This window comes from Desmodus rotundus, chromosome 7 (genome assembly GCF_022682495.2).
Source record: "Desmodus rotundus isolate HL8 chromosome 7, HLdesRot8A.1, whole genome shotgun sequence".
NCBI classification, from domain to species: domain Eukaryota; kingdom Metazoa; phylum Chordata; class Mammalia; order Chiroptera; family Phyllostomidae; genus Desmodus; species Desmodus rotundus.
This window is the reverse complement of record NC_071393.1, coordinates 103,742,886-103,767,147: the sequence shown is the minus strand read 5'-3', so window position 1 is coordinate 103,767,147 and position 24,262 is coordinate 103,742,886. Positions and strand designations below refer to the sequence as shown.

Here is a 24,262-nt window from a genome sequence, read left to right as displayed (position 1 = left end):
CTATATAAAACATGCTTTCCTCAGCTTTTGCTGCCTAAATGCGATCTAAAGTTATGTTGTCCAATGCAGTAGCCACTAGCCACAGGTAGCTATTGAAATTTCAATGAACAGAAATTAAAAATTCAGTTCCTCACGCTAACAATTCTTCAGGGACTCAGTAGCTACATGTGACTAGGGGCTAGCATTTGGAGAACACAAAGAACATTTCTATCATCATAAAAAATGCTATATTAGACAGCACTGATCTGAATGCAGTATACCATATGCTCCTGAGACTTTTCAAACACCTTTTCTTAAAGTTGTTTAAAAGTATTACTGTATTTCTAGGCTAGAGATTAATACTGATCTCTGTTCATAGGTATGAAAGAACAGTATCAATTTTCTGGTCCTTACTTAGACAATTTATTATTTAAAGTTCTACATAAGAACCAAGTAAAACATAAACTCATATATTTTCACAAGATGACCATTAAAAAAAGATTTAGTATGCACGATAAAAGTAATTTAACAGTCAAGATTAAAACAGATCTCTTCTACTAATGTCCATAAATCTTGATAATGAAAGCATATATGAATACCATTTAAAGCTGCTCACAAGAATGAGACAAAAAGCCCTTTATATAATGTTCTATTTTACTTTAGGGTCTTAGTAAGGGTAAAAAAAAATTAAGTACAAACAAAAATAGAAAATTAGGCCCTGGCTGGTGTGGCTCAGTGGGTTGAGTGCCAGCCTGCAAAACCAAAGGGTCACAGGTTTGACTCCCAGTTAGGGCACATGCCTGGGTTGCAGGCCAGGTCCCCAGTAGGGGTTGCACGAGAGGCAACCACACATTGATGTTTCTCTCCCTCTCTTTCTCCTTCCCCTAAAAATAAATAAATAAAATCTATTAAAAATAGAAAATTAAAATAAAAACTGTCTTAGGAATAAACTGCTATGGAACAAGGGCAAAAAAGTTCTGATTTAATATGCTCATTTGTATTGATATCTGACATATGAGTTGACTAACTGAATACGTTTAGGAAAATCAACTTCATGTTGTTATTTTCTAATTTATTTTGTCAGAACACAAAGTACAGATAACTGTTTATCACTTCTTCCAAATAACTCTAAGATGGGAGACAGGAAGTGGGAAACAGAATAGATTGCGTGGGTTTTGTTCTTAGCAGGTAAAACAACTCAATCATAAAATGCACACAGCTGTATCTAAAAGAAAAATGCAAACACAACGTAACCATACTTTATTTGACTGCATCCTTATTTAGACAGCTTGCACATTTCAAATCCCATTAAATCTCTCTCTCCAAAAGGATATGGGACAATAGAAGAAAATTATGCAGCAATATCCAGTCATCAAACAGCAGTCCAATATTTTGAGATACACGTGATATTTTATAGATACTCAACTCATATCTGACGTCAATATAACTTATGGTTATGTCTTTACAAACCTGAAAGCCCTGTAACATTATAGCACTCATTGTAGTGATGTCATGGTGCACTGAAAATTCTGATGCGCTACCAATTTGTTTTTAATCTATGCTCCTGGGAAGTGATGAATTTCATGATTTTTAGACACCATAATATACACATCCAGTCTTATACATGTCAGCCAATACCATAACACAGGGCAAGGAAAAGTTAAAACACGTGACAAACAAACTCCTTTACATAGATTTGTCAAGCAAGTGGAGAGGGTAATTTGGGGAAGAGGCAGAAAATATTAAAACCAATTTTTAATAGTAATTTTTTCTTTCTTTTTAAAATTTTGCTGGCTTCAACTTCAAAAACTACTGTCTGGTTTCTGATCTGTGGACTTCGCTTGAGTAGTTTTAACGTAAGGAAAATTATAACCAGCCCACACATCAAAAATGGTAGTATACCCGTTAGCTTCTTCAACACTAACATATATATATATAGCTTCATGGTAGCATGTATAAAAATGTTCAGCAGCATTAACTGCCAAACCAGTGTCAGTGGATAGTACAGTCAGTCTTAAAAGAGGCAGCACCCCTTTAAAAGAAAGTTGCACCAATTTTGCTCAGTTTTAGCCAAGTGAACTCACTACATCAATTTTAAATGGAATTCTTTTAAGTGAATTACGGAAGAAAAATAAAAGCCCAAAACCAATGCCCCTTCAAATGCAATAGAGATTTGGTTCTGGTACTAGGTTATCATGTTAGAGGTTAAAATTTTAGCAAACAATTTTTGCTTTCCCAATTAAAGACATAAAATAGATGTTGTTATTCAACACACACCAGTTTAACAATATGGCAACCATATGACTTTTTAGTCACATGGTTAAGGTCATATTTACAAACACCCAGTCAATTCAGCAAAACTTGGTCAATTCTGGGGGAAAAGGTCAGTAGTGATGGTTTCATTGACGACCTGCCATAAACATAATGGTTGAAGTGAAAATCCAGCACGTATTTACTTTAGAACTGTCCCCATTAGTGAGTCAAGCAAATGTACGTTCATCAACAATCATTACCTATGAACCAGCAAGTCAAATATAAAGTAGTGAGATAAAATCTGATTACTGAACTGTTTTCGTTCAGTCCCCGCCCCATATAAAAATAACAAGCATCACAATGACTGGTATTCCTAAATGCTACAGCCCAAATGAAGTTTGACCAAAAACATACTCAAAATGGTTAGCTGGAAAGCTGAGTATTGTAATGTAACCAATATTCTGCCCATTAAACTTTCAAGAGCAATACAAAATGTAAAGAAAAAGTTTTCTTTAAAAATAAGAAACTATAAATGACCCCACCAGCAAAAAGACTTTATTTTCACCAAATCTGTGTATCTTTATTTTAAAAGTACTTGTTATCATGTTCACTTTGAAGACATTACACTGAGCAAAGAGCAGCTTTCCTTTAAAAAAATTTTAAAAAAAGAGACAGCAAACTTTCCTGAAAGGGGGCTTTTACCAACTGTTAATGGAGGTAGGGTTTTTAAAAATACAGTAATTATAGTCATAAAATAAAATTCAAACCAAATCTTAGAGCAGAAGTAAAGCATATCCAAATTAAAGAAAAAAACCATAAGATCCCTATAAAACATTTGCACAGAGAATGAGTCTTTTTTTTTTTCATGGGTACCGAGGTTTTCCAGTTAAATAAATTATCCATCACAGGTTTCCTGACTCAATTAAAAAAGCAATTTCACTTTAAGATTTGTTACAGTGCACAGACTGGCCAAAACATGGGGTAACTAATGAACATGGTGATGACTACTGAAAACCCATTAAGAATGCATTCCAAAAAAAAATTCCATTTCTCCCTTTTGTTTTTCTAGGAACTAAGCAAAGCTCTCCAAAGAATTTGCTCAAATAAGTGGAAAGTATATAAAATCAGTTTAAAGTGAATACAACGCACCTTGAAATTTATTTCTAAGACCAAGAACCAAAAGCTGAAACGTGTTAAGAAATGAAAGCAATGTGAATCCTAATCAGGTGGGAAAAAAATTCCAACTACATTGTAAAGCTGTTCTTCACAGCTTAGCAATAATTTTGATTAAATAAAATTATACCAGTTTACATTAATTTCCTATTCTTTTCCAAAAATTCCCTCACTCTCAAAAAAGAAAAGTGCATCCAAAACCCAGCAATTCCCGGCTCCATCAACTTTTCTCATCCCCTTTGAGCCATTTCTCAAAGATTTTCCAAGTAGATTCAACTTCTTACTTTAAAGTAAACCACTGTGTCACTCACCTGGAAAAAGTATCCAAATTATAAAAATCTGAAATAATTTATTATCAAATTTAGAATTTAAATAAAAACAAAGTTTGCTTGCAAAGGCCTTAAAAAAGAAAAGGAAAAGGTAGCATGCATTTAAAAACTAGAGATGAAGACAAATATACTTATCTACACAGGCACTGGCAGACGCAATTTAATTGTTATCTTTACTCATTGTAAGACACACCCAACCCTAAATTTTTCATTCACTAATCACTGAGGTACCAATATTCAAGAATGGAAAATTTAATATTGAAAAAATAAAACCTAAAATTGAAGCTTTTCCCCCACCCCCTTCAGAAACTATGGCAGGTTTCATGTGAAATGTTAGAATACTTAAGAGATTTTTACAATCTACATTGGCTTTTTTGAGGAACAAAAATCATGTTCCACTTACTGGTTCTGTGGTAAAATGATCACTGTGTAAATAACATTGTCAGCCGACTTTGCAAATGAACAAACAAGTCTTGGCTATCAACTGGCACATCTTGTTGGTACCAAAAAAACTCTTTAAGTTTAAAACAATCTCTTTTAATTCAGAACAAATGCGCCATGCCAAAGTGCAACAAATATTGTGCGACACTCAATGAGACACTGACAGATAAGAACTGCATGGAAATCACTAAATCCACCTGCAAAGCAATTCTGTACAAATTGCATTGCATGCAAAGGTCGATTCTGCGTGGTTGGAAAGTTGTTCCTTGATGTCAGTTTCTCAACGCAGCCACAATTTAAGTCGCAGTGCATCAACTCCATTTAAATAGTATCTGAACAGCCTCTTATCTCGAACAAAACCAAGATTTTCATAAAGTTTCAAAGCAGACTTATTCGTTATTTCTGTTTCCAAAACAACCTTCAAAAAATAAGAAAAACTAAGTTATAGTGTTATATATTTGAAACTAATTTATAATTTCATAATTTGATATATCACTTATAAACACAGATCAAATATTTTTTAAAAACATACCATGGTTGTTTTAAAATTGATGGCAACACAATAATTATTAATGATATACAGAATAAAACCAAAAATAATCATCAAAAGTTTAACAGCAATTCTTTTTGGGGGCAAGTGGGGTGGGAAAACAGACATATTCTATTCTACTGATTTTTGTGATGTTTGGAATTTTTCGTAATGAGAATATATGTTTTATACTAAAACGAAGATAAATTAGTTCCCTGTGGAGAAAAGTGTGACAAAAAATAGCAAAAAGAAAAAAAGCAACAATCAATGGTTTAAGAAAATAGGCCAGTATTTGAAAGTATTCACTTCAGCCTCCAACTCCTATAGTTTCCTTTGTTCGTCATTGTTTATCCTGGCGACAACTACCATACCTGTCTAGAGTCTAGACCACAGTCTACAAACTACAGCCACTTGGTTAAATGTGCCCACCTCCTGTTTTTGTAAATAAAGTTTTATTGGAACACAACCAACCCCATTTGTTTACATGAGGTCTATCTATGGCTGCTTTCTCAATTTACAAGGACAGATTTAAGTAGTTACAGCAGAGACCTATGGTCCACAAAGCCTTAGATATTTACTATCCAGCATTTTGCAGAGAACACTTGCTGAGGCTAGACCAAAGGTATCCAAACTTTAGTGTACGGAGGGCTTGTTAATGCAGATTGCTGAACCTCACCCCCAAAATTTCCAAGTAGGTTTTGGATGGGGCCAAGAATCTGCATTTTTAAAAACTGCCAGATGATGCTGGTGCTGCTGGTCAGGGGACTAAATTCTGAGAACCACTATTTAGACATTATAAATATCAACACTTTAAAAGAGAAACACATAAAGTATTGATGTCTTTCCGGGTCTTTTTTAGTATCACTGAACCAATGGCCCTGACAATGTAGAACTGATACTTTTGAATATTATGATTTTCTTTCCTTAATTTATTTTACCCTCCTCTACCAAAACATCATTTATCTCACTACCCTAACTTTCATATTCATAGCTCTATTTGCTTTTCTATTGATTCTAAACCTACCTCATTGAAAATTATCAACAGTGAGCCACTGTTACTGAGTGTCATAACCCTCCAATGTTTGGAGTTGGATAAAAACGGGCAAAACATAATTAAACAGAGGCCCAAGTTCTGAAGCCTCTGAATCTCTTCCAATTCCAGCTCAAGCTAGAATTCAACCAAAAGATGCAAATTACAGAGAAAGGACTGTACCTCAACTCATCATACACAGAACTGAACTCATGATCAATTCCTCCTCCATAATTCCATGTCAGTAACAAGATCTCCATCCCACCAATGCCTCAAACCTGAAGCCTGGGAGTCATCTTGGAACCTCTTTCCTGTCCACCCACATACATACATCCAAGCACTGAGTATTTTCAATTTTCTCTCTCAAATCTCTCCCAAACCAATCCTCTTCTTTCTATCCCCATTGATACCACACTCTAGTACAAGCTGCCATCAACTTTAAGTACAAGAGCCTCCTAACTCAAAAACTCTCCCATTCTCTCTAAGTAGTGTGATCAATGTTCTTGTTAACTCCCTGCTTGTCCTCAAGATAAAGTCCCTAAGTAAAGATAATCTAAAGTACAGGTGGCAAACCCAAGGTCCGAGGGCCGAATCCAGCTCTCCACCTTGTTTCTACCCAGTGGCAGCGCCGAGCTCTCACTTAACTGTTAAGGAGTAGTTCCATTTAAACAGTCCTAAAGTTACATTGGGCCCTTTGAAGGCAACCGCGAGGCTGATGTGGCCCCTGGTGAAAGTGAGTTTGACACCCCTGATCTAAAGAGACCTAAAAGGCCAAACAAAATTTGGCCTCTATTTATTTACCTAGCCAATTTTACATCTCCCTTTGCTTTCCAATATCAACACTAAGCTTTCAGTTTCTGGCATCCACCAAGATCTTCCCTATCTTACACCTTTCACATACTCTGTGTAGAAAGAATGCTCTTCCTACCCTCCTTGCTTTCAGCCTTAGCTTGTCACTTCCAGACTGAGTGGAGTATGCCCCTTTCCTTTTAGATAATGCCACAGCACTCTGCACTGCTCCTTACTGAACTGCACTCTCACCTACCATTTAAGGAGTATGTCATCTCTCCTAGTTGATGAGCCCAACAAGGGCAGTTAATCACAGGTACCTCCTTCACAGCTTTTTCCCCTGCACTTAAGATCCTGCCTGACACACAGAAATCTCTGAAATATTGGTTAATTATAACATATATGTCCTCAGCACCTTTCATTATATTATATAAATAATCACATGCTAAACACAAACTTTTAAAAGATCTAAGAACAAGTAATTAATAGTTCAGGATCAAGAGAAAATGTTCCTAAGAAGGCATGAAATAAAAAGTTGTACAGCAAACATATTGGTTTAAGATAAGTAAAAAGTCAACAATTTCTCTCTGCTCTCAAAAAACAGAATTTAATTTTCAGTAATGTATACTATCCAACACTCCAGTTTGGTCAATACAAGTTTTCAGTTTTGAACAATTCTCTTGGATACTTCCTAGAATTGTTTTAGGCCGGCACCTATTTACAGCTAAAATGTTAAATCAAAGCAATTAATATAAGAAACAATAAAGCCACAACAACACAAAACGTGGAACTGATTTCATGGAAATTAAAAGGAGTTAACAGTTTAAAAAAAAATAGCTAGTATTTATTAAAGGCTAAGTGCTATGCAAAGCATTTTACATGCTATTTTCACAACAGCCCTATAAATAATCACTATTATCTCCAGTAAATAAATGAAACTCAGGGCCAGTCTTTAAATCTGAACTAGAGCTTAATAGTATCCACTCTCCTAACCTCCTCCTGATTACTTTCCAAAGTAAAGACAATGAAGCAAATGGGAGCTCTACCCTACTGAAGAGACGATGATGGAGATCTAAGTCCATGCTCACTGATATTTGGCAATCTGAAGTATTCAAAACATCTGCAGCTAACTACAACTACACAAAATACAAAAAGGGTTTGAATTACATAGAAAAAACTTACACGAAGGGCTAACCTTAGTTAAAACGAAAAGATTCTCCTGGCACATTCACATTTTCTAAATAAAGAGGTCACATATTATTTGACATAATAGAAAATGCCAGAAAAACATAACTACTTTTTAATACTAAATCACTTACATTCTTATATTGAAAAAGAATGTGGGTTTATACTGGAAATTTGCTATAAAACTATTCTTTAGTCCACATCACAAGAGTACTACACAGGAAGCCAATGGATAATGAGGTTATTTTGGTTCTAAAAAAACTTGGCAAAGTTGAATTCTACTTAACAGAAAAAAAAAAAAGGATTACAGTGAAGTTCCACGAATTCTCTTAGCAACAAACCACTGTCAGACTAAGCCAAACCATTACAGTTTAGAAAGCTTTTTTTAATACATAGTCTGGAAGCTGCGGGAGGGAGGACAGGTTTCTTCACTGCTAGAACCTAAGCACTAGCTCACTGTCTGGCACCCCACAGGCTACTTAACACTATAATATTGTTGAAAACACCTTCATTGCTCCTCATAGTATCCCTTTAACATTAGAATTACCATCATATTGCAAGAAGAGACAGGCCATAAAGTTAAATGACTTCCCTACAATCACACAACTACACTGAGTGACAGAAGATAGATCTAGAAGCCAGGCTTCTCATACCCAGATCTTTAATTAGGCTAAACTCAACCAAAAATCCTTACAGCTTAAATAAGTCCATTTTACTCTGTTCTTCACCTAGCAGCCTCAGTCTCATAGCCAAAATGTTTCCAGTTAAACTAAAAATGTTAAACATACAATTATTCAACACAAAAACCTTAAAAGTCACCTTGTACATTACTATAAGATGTATGATGATGTTAACATGTAGTAGGTTATTTAAATAAATTAGGCCACTACTGGTGGGAATGTGAACTGGTACAACCTTTATGGAATAGTATGGAGGTTCCTCAAAAATTAAATATAAAACTATCATATGATCCACCAATCCCATTTCTAGGTATATACTTGTACATCATCCAAAGGAACTGAAATCAGAATCTGAAATCGCTATCTGCACTACCATGCCCCTTTTACAGCATTATTCACAACAGCCAAGATAAGAAAACAACTTAAATGTCCATCAAGATATGAATGGATAAAGTAAATGTAGTATATATATACAATGGAATCTTTTTTAGCCTTAAAAAAAGAAATCCTGACGTTGTGTCACCAGGAGTGAACCTAGAGGACATTATGCTTAGTGAAACACATCAGACATACAAAGACAAGTGCTGCATGATCTCACTTACATGTCGAAACTGAAATGGTCAAACTCATAGAAGCAGAGAGTAGAATGGTAGTTGCCAGGAGCTTGGGGGAGGGGGAAATGGAAGATGTTGGTCAACTAAAAATATTTTGTCACATAGTGCACACTTCCACTCTATTAGGAAGTTCTGATTCCAGTGTATTCTCATCATATGAATTAGTACTGAATATTAATATCATAGTATTCATACCTTAAGTCTGAAAATAATTTTAAAATTTTAATTTCCAGAAGTGAGTTATCAAAGACATCTACAGATTAAAAGGTAAAGCACTGTTCAGGCTGTTCAATCACCTGCTCCATTCTCAATTATTTCATAAAAAGTACATAAGATTACATGGCCACCAAGTGGGTTCATTATTTTAGGTACACAAGACCTACTTCAAAAATTACGGTACATTTTAGAAACTCACTCATGCTATTTGTATATGTTTTTCTTACTACCTCCCCTAATGTAAAATACGAACCCAAGATGCTTGTTCTAGTAGCCACCACAAGTCCTGTCAGAGAACAGGATGTACACAAATTTAAGCTAGATCAGCAATATGGGTAATGTATTTCTTATTCATGAAGCAATGAGTCCACTTGTTTCTTTTTTTGATGCTGTAACTTTTTAGTCAGCTCAAACTATATAAAAATGAAAAGATCTTTAGTTAAGCTGTTTTAATATGTCTAATTCTGATATAAAAAGTTAGGGAAGTCATAGTAAAGAAAAATAAAAACTTATGGAGAGTATATCATTATTATTCGGGCAAAAATCTAATCCAGAAAATATATATACATATATTTCAACTCTATGATTACTAACTTTGGTTTAACTTACTCTGAATTTATCTTAAAATGACAAGTGGCAACCAAAAGCAATATAAACATGACCCAAGGCCATAAATTCTGCAAACAGAATAGAAAGTAAAAATTGCCTGGATGTGCAGGGGAAGGCTTCACAGAAGTTTCCAAATGTATCTTTTAATAGGTTTACATATTTTAAAGTATCTATTTTTGTAAGAATAAGAAAAAAAAACCCCAACTCTGTATCACAACCTAAGTAGTAGAAAAGGTCATTTAAAACCCTTCTCAAATGTTTTTCTGATAATTTATCAAAATTCCTTAATACTCTAAAGGAAGGTTAGTCTAAATTAATGAAAGTAAAATCACATGTTGACGTTTTGTAATTGTTCACTGTATTCTTAGAGAATTATAATTTCTGAGTTTTCCTCAAAACAATGAATTATATACAAGACTATTTTTACATATAATTTTGCTTTTACCAAAAGGTATTTTAACAACTTAGTTAACCCTTCAGATTCATTTTTTCATCTTACTATGTACAAAAATAAGTGAGGCAATTGCTGTTCCTAGAAAGGAGGTGCAGATAAGATACTGCAACAAAAAACTAATCATTCAACAGAGACTGGTTCAACAAAGCACTTCTAAGAACTATGCACTCTATCACAAATGCCACCCTAAGAATACAGAAGTAAACACGAAAAAGCACCTCTGCTCTCCTTAGCTGCTAAGACACAGACTCCATACAAGAAAACTTGAGCAAAGTACAGCAGTCCCCCCTTATCTGCAGGGGATATGTTCCAAGACCCCTAGTGGATGCCTGAAACCATGGGTATCCCCCAACCTTACATATACTATGTTTTTTTAATACATACATATATACCTACGATAAAGTTTAACTTATAAATTAGGCAATTTCACTGGTAGAAGTTTCGTTCTTACTGTAGATCTTAGCAACCTCAACACACAATTTTTAAATTGAGAACTTTCACCTTTTCATTTAAAGGAAGCACTTTATGGCTTCTCTTTGGAACACATAAATTGCCAGCTTGCACTCTTGCACTCTGAGGCCATTACTAAGTAAAACAAGGACTACTTGAATACAAGCACAGCAATACTGCAACAGTCGATCGAATACCCAAGATGGCTACTAAATGACTAAAGGGCAGGTAAAATACACAGCCTGTATACAGTGGAAAGGGATGATTCAAATGGAGCAGCACATTGCCGGCGTGAGACTGCTATTCAGAACTGCAGGCAAATTAAAACTTATGAATTGTTTATTTCTGAAATTTCCCATTTAATATTTTCAGACCATACCTGACTGCAGGTAACTGAAACCGGAAAGCAAAACTGCAGATAAGTGGGGTTGACTATATTAGAGAAAGGGAAGTCAAGAAAATCAAAGAAGGTGCAGGGGATTGTGTCCAGAAGGATTAAAATAAATTAAAGAGGTTGTTGATATTGGAATTGGGTTTTAAAGACTGAGAAGTATTTTAATAAGCAGAGGAGGACAAAGAAGCTACTGGTTCAAGCAAATAATCAGTTAGAAAGTAGTTACAAAGGAGTAGAGGAGGAAGAAAATAAACCAAACAGGATAAAATGGCAATATAAAGTGGAATCAACAAACATACTAAAAAAAACTAAAAGGAGAGATGTCTGGTCAAGATAGTGGCTTAGGTAAACATGGCTATTCTCCTCACACAACCACATCAAAATTACTACTAAATATAGAACAACCATCACTAAGAACTGTCAGAAATCGAGTTGAATGGAAGTCTGACAACTACCAAATTCAAGAAACCATATTCACCCAGACAGGTAGGAGGGGCAGACACAGAGAACCGCCAGTCCCACATCCCTGCGTGGTGGATAAAACTTCAGAAGGGTTATCTTGGGAGTGAGGAGTCCCAGTCCCACCCCACAGTTCCAGTGCCAGGAAGATAAGTCCCTATAACTTCTGGCTGCAAAAACCAGTGGGGATTGAGTTGGTGGAACTGCTGGAGTCCAAGCTCTTCCTCTTGAAGAGCCCACACATGGACTTAATCAGACTGAGCTCCAGCACCAGGTTAGCAATGTGAGGCATCAGTGGCATACAGGGAGGGACTGAAGTGTCTGGCATCAAAGCAAGAGCTGGGGGACAGCTTTTGCCCAGACATCAAGGTGGGCAGAAGCCATAGTACCTTTTCTGAACCCTCCCCACACACAGCCACAGAGCCAGTGGGAGCCATATCTGAGAATCCATCAACCTGGTTAACACTATTCAACCTACCCTGGAGATTCCCTGAGGCTCCATCCCACCCAACCTATGGGCCCACCCAAACTGTTAACAGTGACTTTTCCATGTGAATGGCAGGTCTTGGTGCATGCTTCACAACTTCCTAAATCCTATCAAACAGACAACAGCTGGCCTCAATAAGCCCCTAGCCCCGCAACCTCTTAAGTGGCTCCAGGACCAGCACTAGCAGCAGCCAGCCTAGATTCACAGCTTGGCTTTGCCCGGGAATCTCCAAGCCTGCACAAGCAGGAGCCATCTCAGATTGCTTTATAGCTCAGGCAGAGTGGCTCCAGGCAGACCACAGGTGGGGGCTGGCCTTGGCCTGCACCACACAGGAAACTCCAGTGCTTGAGCACCCAGTGAACAGCTACAGACTACATGCGGAGCACCACTACCCTACCCCTGCATACCTGATCCTCCACAGAGGGCAGAGGTTGGCAGTTAGTGGTCACAGACAGTCTTTGCAATGGACTGACCTGGGTAAATCCCTCCCATTGACCTGCCAATGGCAATCAAGATTCAACTACAAGAGGAGGACGTACTCAGCCCACACGAAGGGCACACCTCGAGCACCTAGCTTGGGTGATAGGGGAGGCTGTGACACTAGATCCTACAGGACATCTACTAGGTTAGGCCATGCTACCAAGACAGGGAGTCATAGCAGCTCCACCTAATACATAAACACAAACACAGGGAGGCTCCCAAAATGGGGACACAAAGAAACATGGCCCAGATGAAAGAACAGATCAAACCTCCAAAAAAAAGAACTAAACAAAATGGAGATAAGCAATCTATCAGATGCAGAGCTCAAAGCACTGGTTATAAGGATGCTCAAGGAACTTACTGAGGACCTCAGCAGCATAAAAATAATCCAACAGAAACAAATGATACACTACGTGAAATAAAGAACAATTTACAGGGAAACAACAGTAGAGTGGATGAACCCAAAAATCAAATCAATGATTTGAAACATAAAAAACCAACCAGTCAGAACACTAAGAAGAAAAAAGACTTCAAAAGAACCCCAAGAGTATATTATAAGCAGCCTCTGGGACAACTTCAAGAATTCCAACATTCACATAATAGGGGTGCCAGAAGGAATAAAGAAAGAGAAAGAAACTGGAAATCTACCTGAAAATATAATGAAAGAAAACTTCCTTAATTTGGTGAAGGAAATAGACATGAAAGTCTAGGAAGCACAGAGAGTCCCAAACAAGATGGATGCATAGAGGCCCACTCTAAAGCACACTGTAATTAAACTGCTAAAGGTTAAAGATAAGAGAATCTTAAAAGCAGCAAGAGAAAAGCAGTTAATTACCTACAGGGGAGTTCCTATAAGACTATCAGCTCATTTCTCAAAATAAATTTTGCAGGCCAGAAGAGCCTGGCAAGAAATATTCAAAGTGATGAAAAACAGAGACCTATAGCCAAGATTACTCTAACCATCAAATCTATCATTTAGAATGAAGGGCTGATAAAAAGTTTCCCCAACAAGAAAAAACTAAAGGAGTTCATCATCACCAAATCTTATTACATAAAATGTTAAAGGGACTTACTTACAAAGAAGAAGAACATCAAAACTATGAACAATAAAATGGCAATAAATACATATCTATCAACAATTGAATCTAAAAAGCAAACTAAACAAACAAGAAGAACAGAGAGAATCATGGATGTGGAGACCCTTTTGGTGGTTGCCAGATGGGAGGGGGTGTGGGGGAATGTGTGAAGAGGTGAGAGGATTAAGAAGTACAAATAGGCAGTCAAAGAAAAGCCATAGAGATGTAAAGTACAGTATAGGAAATGGAGTAGCCAAAGAACTTACACACATGACCCGTGGACATGAACAAAGGTGTGGAGATTGCCTGCGGGAGTGGGGGTGCTGGGTGAAGGGGGGTGGAGGGGGGAAAATTGAGACAACTATAATAGAATAATCAATAAAATACAATTTAAGTTTTTAAAAATTGAAAGGAAAAAGGGGATAGAAGAGTCTGTTGCTATGGTTTAAAACTCAATGAAAGGGAAAGTAAAACCCTTATAAAGAGTAAATGAGAGTTCTATCCCTTCATATAGCAAATCCTTTATCTGACCACTTTTTTAAAACATGAAAGAGTCTAATCCAGAGGCAGAGCTATTCATACTGCAGAAACCATCTATTTAAAACCATACAACTAGAATAGGTTCATGAAACCATTCCCATTTCAGTCTAAAGATTAAGTATTACTCACTGTTTCAAAAGAAATATAATCAGAATTAAGTTTTTAGGCCCACAATGAAAAGACTATTTCTACCATAAAATATATCACTAATTTAGGATTTAACCTTAGACTAAAACAATATAACCCAAATCTCCATATCCTTCTTCCCAACTTTCAAAGAAAAACCAATACTATTTAAATATTTGATCAGTTAGGTAAAGCACGTCTCACAGGTATCTAACCAGGATAACTCAGAAAAGGCTTAACCACACGGAACATAAGGTTCCCTGCTCACAGCATCCCTGTTCTGGAAACCACTCTACTCAGTAGCAGTAGGAGACCAAAACATGGTCTCAGGACACCGAAGTTTCTCCAAACTGTTATATGCTATTTTTGCAAAGCTTGACATTCTTCTTGATAAGATGTTTAAGCCAGTGTGGCTATGGCCCAAATACACAGACTTATACTCATAAACGTATGCAAATTTTAGTTACCAGCCATGTAAATGATCAAGGTCACTGTACCTTTTACTTTTTGATATTAAAAGCTGCGAACAATATGAGATCCTCCACCATGTGTAATTATCTTATTTGGAGTAAAATTAAATATCCTTAAATCCCAGGACTTCTCTGTGCTGCTTAGTATGTCTGTAGGCCTTCACACACAACCACCATTTAGTGTGATCTGTCAGAATACAAACTAACGTGAACAAGAAGCATGAGAATAGTCTGCGGTAAATCTCTATATTCTGACATGGAAATGTGTTCATGAGATAGTTAAATGGAAAAAGTATTACAGAATAATAATTGTGATTTGATCGTTATAAAGGAGTATTACACATTTGCATACACGTGTGCTTAGAAAATGGGAAGATGTATGTCGAAAGACTAATAGTTTTAAGTGGAAAGATGAAGAGTTGAAGAGCATGAGGACAGTGAAAGAGACTTTATAAAACAAAGTGCACACACACACAAAATGGTTAACGATTGTGTCTAGATTTTGTAAAAAAAAAACCAAAAACAAAAACCCTTAAATAAAAGGTAACCAAGACAAGTAACTTATTAATGTCAGTCTGTTGGGAAAAAATACCTGATTTCAAGTATATTATAAACTTTCTAAGGCACATTTGCCCTCCACTAATAAAGACAACTATATTGCTCGTAAAGTTACTATACATAAAAATGCAACTTTGTTCCTTCTCCGTCATCATTGCTGTATAGACATCTATACTTCCCCTAACTTATTCCTCCCCAAATTATTCCATAGTAAATCTTAATATTCCCAACCATTACCATTATTTATTGAACATCTACCATGTTTAAAGCCCAGGGCTATAGCACACAAAGAAATTATACCTGCCATCAGGTCTTACAAACAAGCTGAAAAGAGATGCTCTTAGGTTATCATACAGATAGCTCTACATTTAAAAAAGTGGTTGTCTTCCCCGCCACCAAGCATTATCATTATTCAATGCTAAGAGATGTTTTTCAAATATGAGGCGACAGCCAACAGTTAAAAAAAATATTTAGAGAGAAAATAAGGCTTATATGCAAGTAAATCACAATAAAATTTGCTAAAAGAGCTACCTTAAATACCTTAACTGATAACAAGTCCTCTGAATACCAATTCCTCTCAGTATCAATTATTTACTGAAAATGTCTAAGATTTAAGCTTTACATTTTGACACAAAACAAGTTTTAGCTCCCATTATCATCTTAAAATTTATTCTAGGTCAAAATTCATGTGTGTTTAAATAATATATAATTTCACTACAAGCTATATTTGTATAGTAATAGTTTGTAATAAAGCCTGCAGTACAATTATTATGGGCTACTTATAAAAAATACCCAGTAGAATGCTGCCCAAGATAAAAGGTCTTACACATTTAGAAAGACTTACCTCGTCACAGTCTCCTTCAACCATGGCATAAATAGCTTTCTTAACCAAGTTAGTACCTAGAACATAGATCTGAGTATTAATGAAGGAAAAATATAAGTAGCTTCTTAAAGATAACTAAATTATAATATCGTAATAGGCACAGAAATGTCAAATGCTGAGTTCTACCTTGAATGCAGATACACAGATTATCTCAAATCAAAGTGAAAAAAATTTTAGATTTAAAATGAGAGGCCAAAAGAACCTACACATAGCAACATAATTTTCCTCTTGAAAGACCTAAGTCCTGACATATTCCTTTTTCTCAGGTGTAATCATTTGTTCCAAGCAGGAGTTTGTGCTATTCTGTTTGAAGGTAAAAGGGAAAAAAGAAGAAAACAAGATATAGTATGGCCGAGTAATCCAGGAACCTCTTGAGCTGGCCAGGACTCAATTCATGACCCTTGAACCAATATTGCCAAAGATCACACCAGAATTGCTGTGACTTAAAGCAGGCCCAAGACACCGGGTTGGTTCCTACAAAGCTAATAATGAGCCTAGTCACACTAAAGTCTGGCACTCCCAAGAAGTCCCAAATGATGTCAGAGGTATGTCTGCAAATGCCTAGCAAAACATATCCTAGTTTAGGGTCAGATATATTTGGTACATTAAAGGGCAAACAACTGCCAAATGTCATTTTAAGAAAGAAATCCACATTTTACAAAATCTCTTAATTCTCAAAACATGAGCAAACATGCATTATATGGGCCAAACAAAATGTCTGAAGGCTAGGATGCAACCCTCAGGCTACTGGCTTCTGCCCTCTGAAATAGCCAATTGCCTATCATTTGCCATGAGTTCGCATCAGCTCTTTTTAATGCATCAATGTCTCAAACTTGGCTTATATATTAAGCCTGATTCATTAAAAATCTTAGTGGTAAACTATAACATTGTAAGTTGGTTAAACCTAATGTAGTAAGTAAACCTATTCATAATAATTTCCCACGGTATCTAAGATTCTGCCTTAAACTGGACAATAACACTAATAGTTGAGGAAAAAAAAAAAACTACAAGTGACAAAACTGCTAGTAATTAAGTACTGCTACAGGCATCAAATACTCTTTCATTAATACTAACTTAGCTTCAGTATATCCCCGAATCTGACATACTCAGCTTGTCTACCTGATCTTCCATCTTGAACAAAGAGCCAATAGTTCCTAAACACTAGGACAGCTTTACATCACTGTCACCTGTGGAAGCTTCAGCCCTGCTTCTAACAGGACAAACAAGATTCTCAGGGGGAAGGGCCCAAGTATTTGTTTTTAAACTACCCAGATGACTCCAATGGCCATTATAAGACTAACTGAAAAATGTCAAAAAAGGATGACCCACGAAAGAGATGATTGGGAACAGAAAGAATTCTTTTTCCAGGCCTTCCCTGAATTGTTAATATATAGTATTTGATTACCAATTTCTCCATAATTTTGCCCTGATTGAGGTCTACTTCATCGAAGTATAGACAGCTGCTTGAGAGCCATGATCAAGTACCCTAATAATGCTATCCAAAGCTGCAGTACTTAGTATATAACAAAGCATTTTGAACATAAAAAAAAGTTTGGAGGTAAAAAAAAAAGGTCACCTGCAAACAAAACAAGACCAGAGGCATGGATACATGGAACAGATTGACAGATCTCTGACTGGAGGGGTGGGGGTGGAGAGAACAGAAGACATTAGCCGAAGACCATATATGCATAGCCCATGGACACAGACAACAATGCAGTAAAGGCCACAGGACAGGGGGGACTGGGGGACATCTGTAATAGTATCAACGATTAAAAAAAAAAAAAAAAGGTCACCTGCTACTTATTAGAAAGATAATCTCTCAAACAACTAAATCAATAAAAAATTCACTAACAACATATTAGAAATAGTTTCAAATAAAAACAACCTTAGCATCATGCTCATTTCTACATATTTACATTTAAGTGTTTTGCTTCAAAAACAAAAAAGGAAAATAATTAAATGCATTCTTTTAGTGACATAATATTCTTACCAATGCCGTTTCTCCTGTATTTGGAATCCACAGCTAACATGGCTATATAACCTCTGCGGAACATCTTTTTGTGCATGTCCAACTTGCAAACGATGGCACCTACACACTCCTCCCCTACCATGGCCTTAAAAATAAACAAACAGTTATGAAGAACATACTGCCATCAGGTACTGCACCCAGGGAAACAGCAACCAACTAGTGCTCAGCATTTTTGAGGGAGGAAGAAATAATGAGAATTCTAGCAAGAGAGCAGAAGTTTCAGAAATCCCAAAGCTCCTTCAAATGTTCTAGTTTTGAAATCTTTCAATAGTCTTTAGAACATAAATTTCTTTTGCTTATTATCAAAGCATGGCGGGGGAGGGGGAAGCAAGAATTCCACAAGGTAAACATTTGAGTATTTTATAAAAAGGTTCTAATTATAATTAGCCTTAAAAGAGATTTATAATTACAATTATTTGCAATAAAGACTTATATAATTAAGATTTGGGAAAGGGAGAACATGTGAAAATAGTTTCTTAAAGAAGTCTATTCATTAGGACATGATAAAATACTGTGACACTTGCCTATCAGCAGAGTACAATAATTTAAAATTTAATCATAATAAAGCATTAGTGAAAGAAATGACATAGTATTTATACTTGAATAGTAGAGTTAGAGGTTGATCAGGGAAAAAAATGTAAAAAATTTTCAGAAAAAGGATTGCTTTAAGGTATTCCTTGGATCCTACCCCAGGGGTTTTTGTCACGGAAGTACTACAAAGATTAGAGCTAGGACGGTCTCACGTTTAGGACACTCTTGGTAGTGTGAGTCATTGTCATAAAGCTCACAGAATATCTAGAATTCAACATGAGAGCTTTCTATTTTACCAAAAATGTACAGCTTTCCAGAGTCCTTAAGATTTCCAGTGAAACCACTGAAAATGTTTTTCAAAAATTCCATCACTGATAGAAAGTTCTAGTAATATGGTATTCTGGTAAATGTAAATAGGGAAATAGCTCAAACTGTTTAATAATGTGTCGGTGAGAAATACTTGTTTGCTGTAAAGAGCCTTCATTAAAAAAAAATTAAAACTTAAAGTTCTCTTAATGAAATTGACTTTTCAGAAGAAATTATTTCAACAACAAAAAAACAGGGATGGGTTAAAAATTAAGTAGCATCCAATCTATACTTCTTAATACCTACTTTAATTTAAATTTGCTGTGAGATTGTTTTAGCTCACCATTTTATAAAATGCATTGAAAGCCCTTGGCTTAAAAAAAAAACTGTGGAGAAATCTTTTAGGCAAGATAATTTTAATCCATTTCATGCAAACCTCAACCTCAACTAGGTCAGGAAAGTCCTTTTGAAGGAATATTAAATTCAACAATCCACACCAATTAATTTTTGTTTTATCACACAGTCCTATTTTGGGTCAACAAATCTCTAAAATTATTTCCACTTTCAATCATAATAAATCAATCTGGTACTTTCAAAATCTTTTGAAAACTAAAATTTCTTTCTGTATTAAGACCTGAAATATACACAAAAGTTGTTTGAACAACTCTGACGGCATTTTGTGATATGAAAACTCACTTCAAAAATATGTGTGTGGTTGTGTCAGTGTGTGTACATGTCACAGAACAAATAGTACATTAAAAAAAATTTGGACCTAACCTCACCAGCTAGGGAAAATGGAAAGCTATATAAATCTATAATACAAAACTGTAGAAGAGCTATTCCTCACAGTTTATAAACCATCCAAAAGAGGAAAATTTAAAACCACCAGATACAATACAGCTGGACAATACTTTCAAATTAGAAATTTCAAATCTTCTTTGTCCTTTGACCAAGGAAGTAAAAAGCAAACAAAGCATATTAGTTCCCTCTTGGACTAGATTGATTTCTTCCTGATTAATAATCTGTAGGAGCAAAAACCAAGTTGTTTTTACACATTATTACTAACAGGATGTTGGTAGTGAGAAAGCTCAATGTTATTTTTTTCCTGATAAATTACTGATAAATATACACTTACAAGAATCACTAAACTGCTTGTCAATTTTTCCAAAAAGCTTCTGTACATACATTTGGAACTCATGCTATCAAAAGTGTTCTTTTTTCATATGGGAACTGAAAAATTCCAGCAAGGTTAAGACAACTCTAAAGGCCAAAGGCTTATCTATAGTACTTGACAATATATAAATTGTGTAAATTAGAGATTCCTAAATTCCAGAACACTAAAAATAGGAAAGAAGTGTTGCCAGAGGAAGCCGGAAAGTTAAACTTAGAACAAATAAATGGAAGTACCATACATCACTGGTAATAAGTTTAAGAAGTTCGAAAACACACCTACAACTAAAAACACCATGAACTCAAAAACGATGTAGTGAGAAGTTAGTTAAGTACACAGTAACTGACAGTGCCTCCCATTTGTATAATACTCTTTCACATGTTACCATTACTAGGAAGAATCATAACAAAATGTCATTCTGTTAGTCAAATATAATCAAGTATTGGCAATTTTCTAAGGTCCGACCTCATTTATTCCATTCAATCCATTATAGGGTACTCATGAAAACCAGGAACGGTTTGGAGATTTCTAATCACTGAGATTGATTTTGGTAAGGACAATGTGTCCCTTGATGAAGTATAACTTCGTGACAATCACATTCACTGAATGGGTCAAGGTGATGTCATTTTTCAGGTTCTTGTTTCCATGAGGCCAGGAGATTTGGGTTCTAGCATTACCTCTCTGCCACTAAATATCTAGAGATTTAAAAATTGTAAAGTCACTCTGGTCCTTACTTTTTTTCATTAAAAAAATAAAATTGACTAGATTATCTCTAGGGTCCTTTATAGTTCTAAAATGATGATTTAAAATAAACATATACACTTAAATTTGTTTTATATTAGTTTTCATAGGAAATTCAAAATTTTAAAATGTCAATATAAAGGCCCCTGAGCTACATGGCCTCTAATTGTCTGGCTACTGTTTCATGCTCCACACCACTAGATTATATTTGCATTAGTAAACCTATATAGGTCAACCACTTGTTCTTATCTCCATTTCTAGATATTCAGAATTTAATGTTAAACTGACTCTCAAGGGCTAAAGTACAAAATAACTGGTAAATGGGAGGAGTCTACATAAAGTCAAAATTAAAGTTTACTACGTTTATCAGAGTCTAAAATGGCAGACAAGTTAAGAGAGGCCTAGTAGTATCAGAACTCAAAAGTTTACCCAATATCCTATACTAGGGTGGGCAGAAGTAGGCTTCCAGTTGTTCATACGAAAAGTGATACAGTAATTAGTAAATAATACAAGAATAAATTGTTTCACATATCCACAACTTTAAACCTATTTTTGCCCACCCCTGTATACACCCAACTATTTTCTGAAATTAACAGAAACACATATACCATTGTAATTTAAAGTATAACTCAACTGTACACTTCTGTGGGTTAATTTACCGTTAAATAAACCTGTAATTTTTAGTAATTACAATGCCATTTGATATGACATTTATAACAGTGCCAAAAAATCATTTTCCCACTTTTTGATACAATGGTTAGAATCCTAAGAGGAGTTTCGTAGAATATAAACTAGTTTCCACAATTAAAACAAATGTACTAAGCCGAAGTTTGGCAAAGTGAACACAAAATAGTAGAACTACAATGCTGAGGATGTATTTTCAGATTACCACTAGACTACAGAACAAAAAAGATGGATTTCGGAAGTATTGTTAAAACATCTTGTCGGGAATTACCAAGTGCACCTAAATCAGTGCTGAAACAATGAACAGGGGTAGTGGCTTTTCCCTTTACATATCATAAAATACTCCTTAAAAGCATGTTGCCTTTCAGTAAAATTCAATGGAAACAACATGCTTGTGAGTACACGATACAAAGCATGTATCTGCAGTTAATATCTAAGTGAAAGCTTTCAAACAGAATGAAATTGGTAAATATAAATGGAAAGAAGCTACCACATAAAGTTTTATAAACTTGTTCAGCTTATTTGTAGCCAGGTTTTTTTTGGCTTACACACAAATAAAAATTTTTGCCAATTATACTTCACACAAGCCAGTGTTACTACTAGTATTTAGGCATATTTATGACCACTTTCTTAAAAAAATAATAGGTAAGTTAAAAAAATTAAAAAGGAAACTTTTTTTCCCTAGAAACCCACTTGGAAAAAGGTAGGTATCTGGATATTGAATTTAGTAACAATTTCACACTTAGTTTCCTACATTTCGCAAAAAGGTATTTTGTTCAAGTTTCAGTTTTTCAGCCACCAGAAGTGTGAATAGCGCCTTCTGCAATCAAGCACCAAAAAGCAGGCTGGCTACAACTGTTAATTGTCCTGTTGAAGTAAAAGGAAACAATCTCCGTAATTACAGAATACGCTTTAAGATTTAATTCTGCAATGTGACCACAGTAAGTTTACTGACAATCACGTTCACGAAAACATGTTTATGCATACACTCTTCCCTGATTATAGCTGTAATTGAGAGATTAATAAGGTCTGCAACCGAACAGAATCATGTTCAAATTAAATGATTGCAAAGTGCTTTGAAATGAGGGAGGGTAATTAAAGAGGTTAAACATTATTATAAGCTAAAGCAAACAGGATACAAAACCCCCAACACGCAACATACAGGCTTGTTGCATTGACATCAGTATCAAGTTAACCGAGATCACGAGGTCTCACCTTCCGAAGTTTCATTAAATACCTGGGAGCGTGCACACGCACTCAGCGTCACGGCAGGTACTGGGAAAGGCAGCGCAGACCCACTGCCACTCTCTGCCCTCACACTCCCTGCCCTGCGCGGCCTGGGTCTCTCTGCTGGGTTCACCCTCTTTTCATTCCATCCCACTTACCAAGAAACACAGCTGTGGCCAGTTGTGGATAAAATATCTATAGGTATAAATGGAGTAGGGTTCAGACAGATCTTTGGTGATCAGTCTCATGATATCGGGCATTTGTAGCTCGGATTCATATCGGACGTAACGTATCGTCCGATCCTCCCCAGGCTCAACCTCCCGGCCTGAGCGGCTTCCCAAACTGCAGCCGGCGGTCAGGGATGAAGACAGCAGCCGCACCTGCTCGTCCTCCTCCTCCTCCTCCTGCTCCGCGCCCTCCGCCAGTCCATTGCGGGCCGCCGCTGCCTCTGCGGGGCTGGGGAGCGCAGTTCTTGCGTTACTGGGGAGGCAGTGAGGGGGGCTCTCGCCCGAGTGTACCCCGGATCCTTTTGTTGCAGTCGCTCTGGGGCCCCCGTCAGGGGTGGCCGTGGTCGTGGCCGCCTCGGCCGCGCTTAAAACCTTGCTCTTGAGAGAGGCGGCCGCCCGGAGGTGCCGCAGTTCGGGGCTGATCAGTCCGTTGAGCTGCAGCTGCTCCTGCGGCGGCGGAGGGCACCGGAGGCACGGATGCCCCTTGGCCGCCGCCGCCTCGCTGCCCGCCGCACTCCTGCCGCCGCCGCGGCCGCCTTCGTGCTCCTCGTCGTCCTCCTCGTCCTCGCTGCAGCAGACGAGGGCGGCCCCCGCCGGGAAGGGGCAGCGGGGCTCAGCCACCGCCGAGGCCGGAGGTGCCGGTGGTGGGAGGAGGCTGCTAGGCCCAGGCGGTACCTCCGCCATCCTAGAGGCGACACAAACCGAGAGCGGAGGCCATGAGACCCGGCCGACCAGCGCGGGGCCAAGGGGGCGGCGGGCGGGGGACAACGGAGGTGGGGGAAACAAAGGCAGAAATCGTACCTCACCGAGGCGTCCCCCCAATTCTGCGGTCCCCCCCGACCCCCTCACGCTCTTCAGCGCCGCCCAGCTGCTCAGCCGGCCACCGTCCCCGTCTGCCCCGGCCCATCCGCCAGCCCTGTCACCGCTGCCCCTCCCTGTCCCCTCCGCGGGGCTCACCCGGCACAGGTCCCCGCCGCCACTGCCGCCACTCCTCTTTTTCCTCAGCCGCTGCCGCCGCCTCCTTCGCCGCCGCGGCCGCCTCCACCGCCAAGGCTCACACTCAGCCGCCGTCGCCGTAAAGCGCCTCGGCTGTTACCCCGGGTAAAGTTTCCTGGGCCTGGCTTTACGACACTTCCCTGCCT

General features: G+C 37.3%; 1 protein-coding gene across 2 annotated transcripts; it reads right to left on the bottom strand.

Annotated features, from left to right (window-relative positions):
- Nucleotides 1-1,224: 1,224 nt before the first annotated feature.
- NAA30 (N-alpha-acetyltransferase 30, NatC catalytic subunit) lies at nt 1,225-24,262 on the bottom strand. 2 transcript variants are annotated; one of them, XM_045201620.2, is made up of 5 exons: nt 24,078-24,262; nt 23,274-23,805; nt 18,195-18,318; nt 16,166-16,221; nt 1,225-4,593 (listed from the first exon to the last, which is right to left on the bottom strand). In XM_045201620.2, the coding sequence occupies exons 2-5, from the start codon at nt 23,802-23,804 to the stop codon at nt 4,456-4,458; spliced, it is 849 nt and encodes a 282-aa protein (XP_045057555.2). In that variant the 5' UTR covers nt 23,805; nt 24,078-24,262; the 3' UTR covers nt 1,225-4,455. The 2 variants fall into 2 exon arrangements, with proteins under 2 accessions (XP_045057555.2, XP_024423450.2); XM_024567682.4 differs by having other exon boundaries at nt 23,052-23,805; nt 24,078-24,261.

What these genes read in the sequence shown, in the direction of transcription:
- NAA30 (XM_024567682.4), bottom strand. Translation starts at nt 23,804, where the DNA reads ATGGCGGAGGTACCGCCTGGGCCTAGCAGCCTCCTCCCACCACCGGCA. An exon ending in GGCCACAGCTGTGTTTCTTG is followed by an intron (nt 18,319 to 23,051) that starts GTAAGTGGGATG and finishes TTTATTTTTAAG; the next exon opens with GCCATGGTAGGGGAGGAGTG. An exon ending in TTGAAGGAGACTGTGACGAG is followed by an intron (nt 4,594 to 16,165) that starts GTAAGTCTTTCT and finishes TATTTTTTGAAG; the next exon opens with GTTGTTTTGGAAACAGAAAT.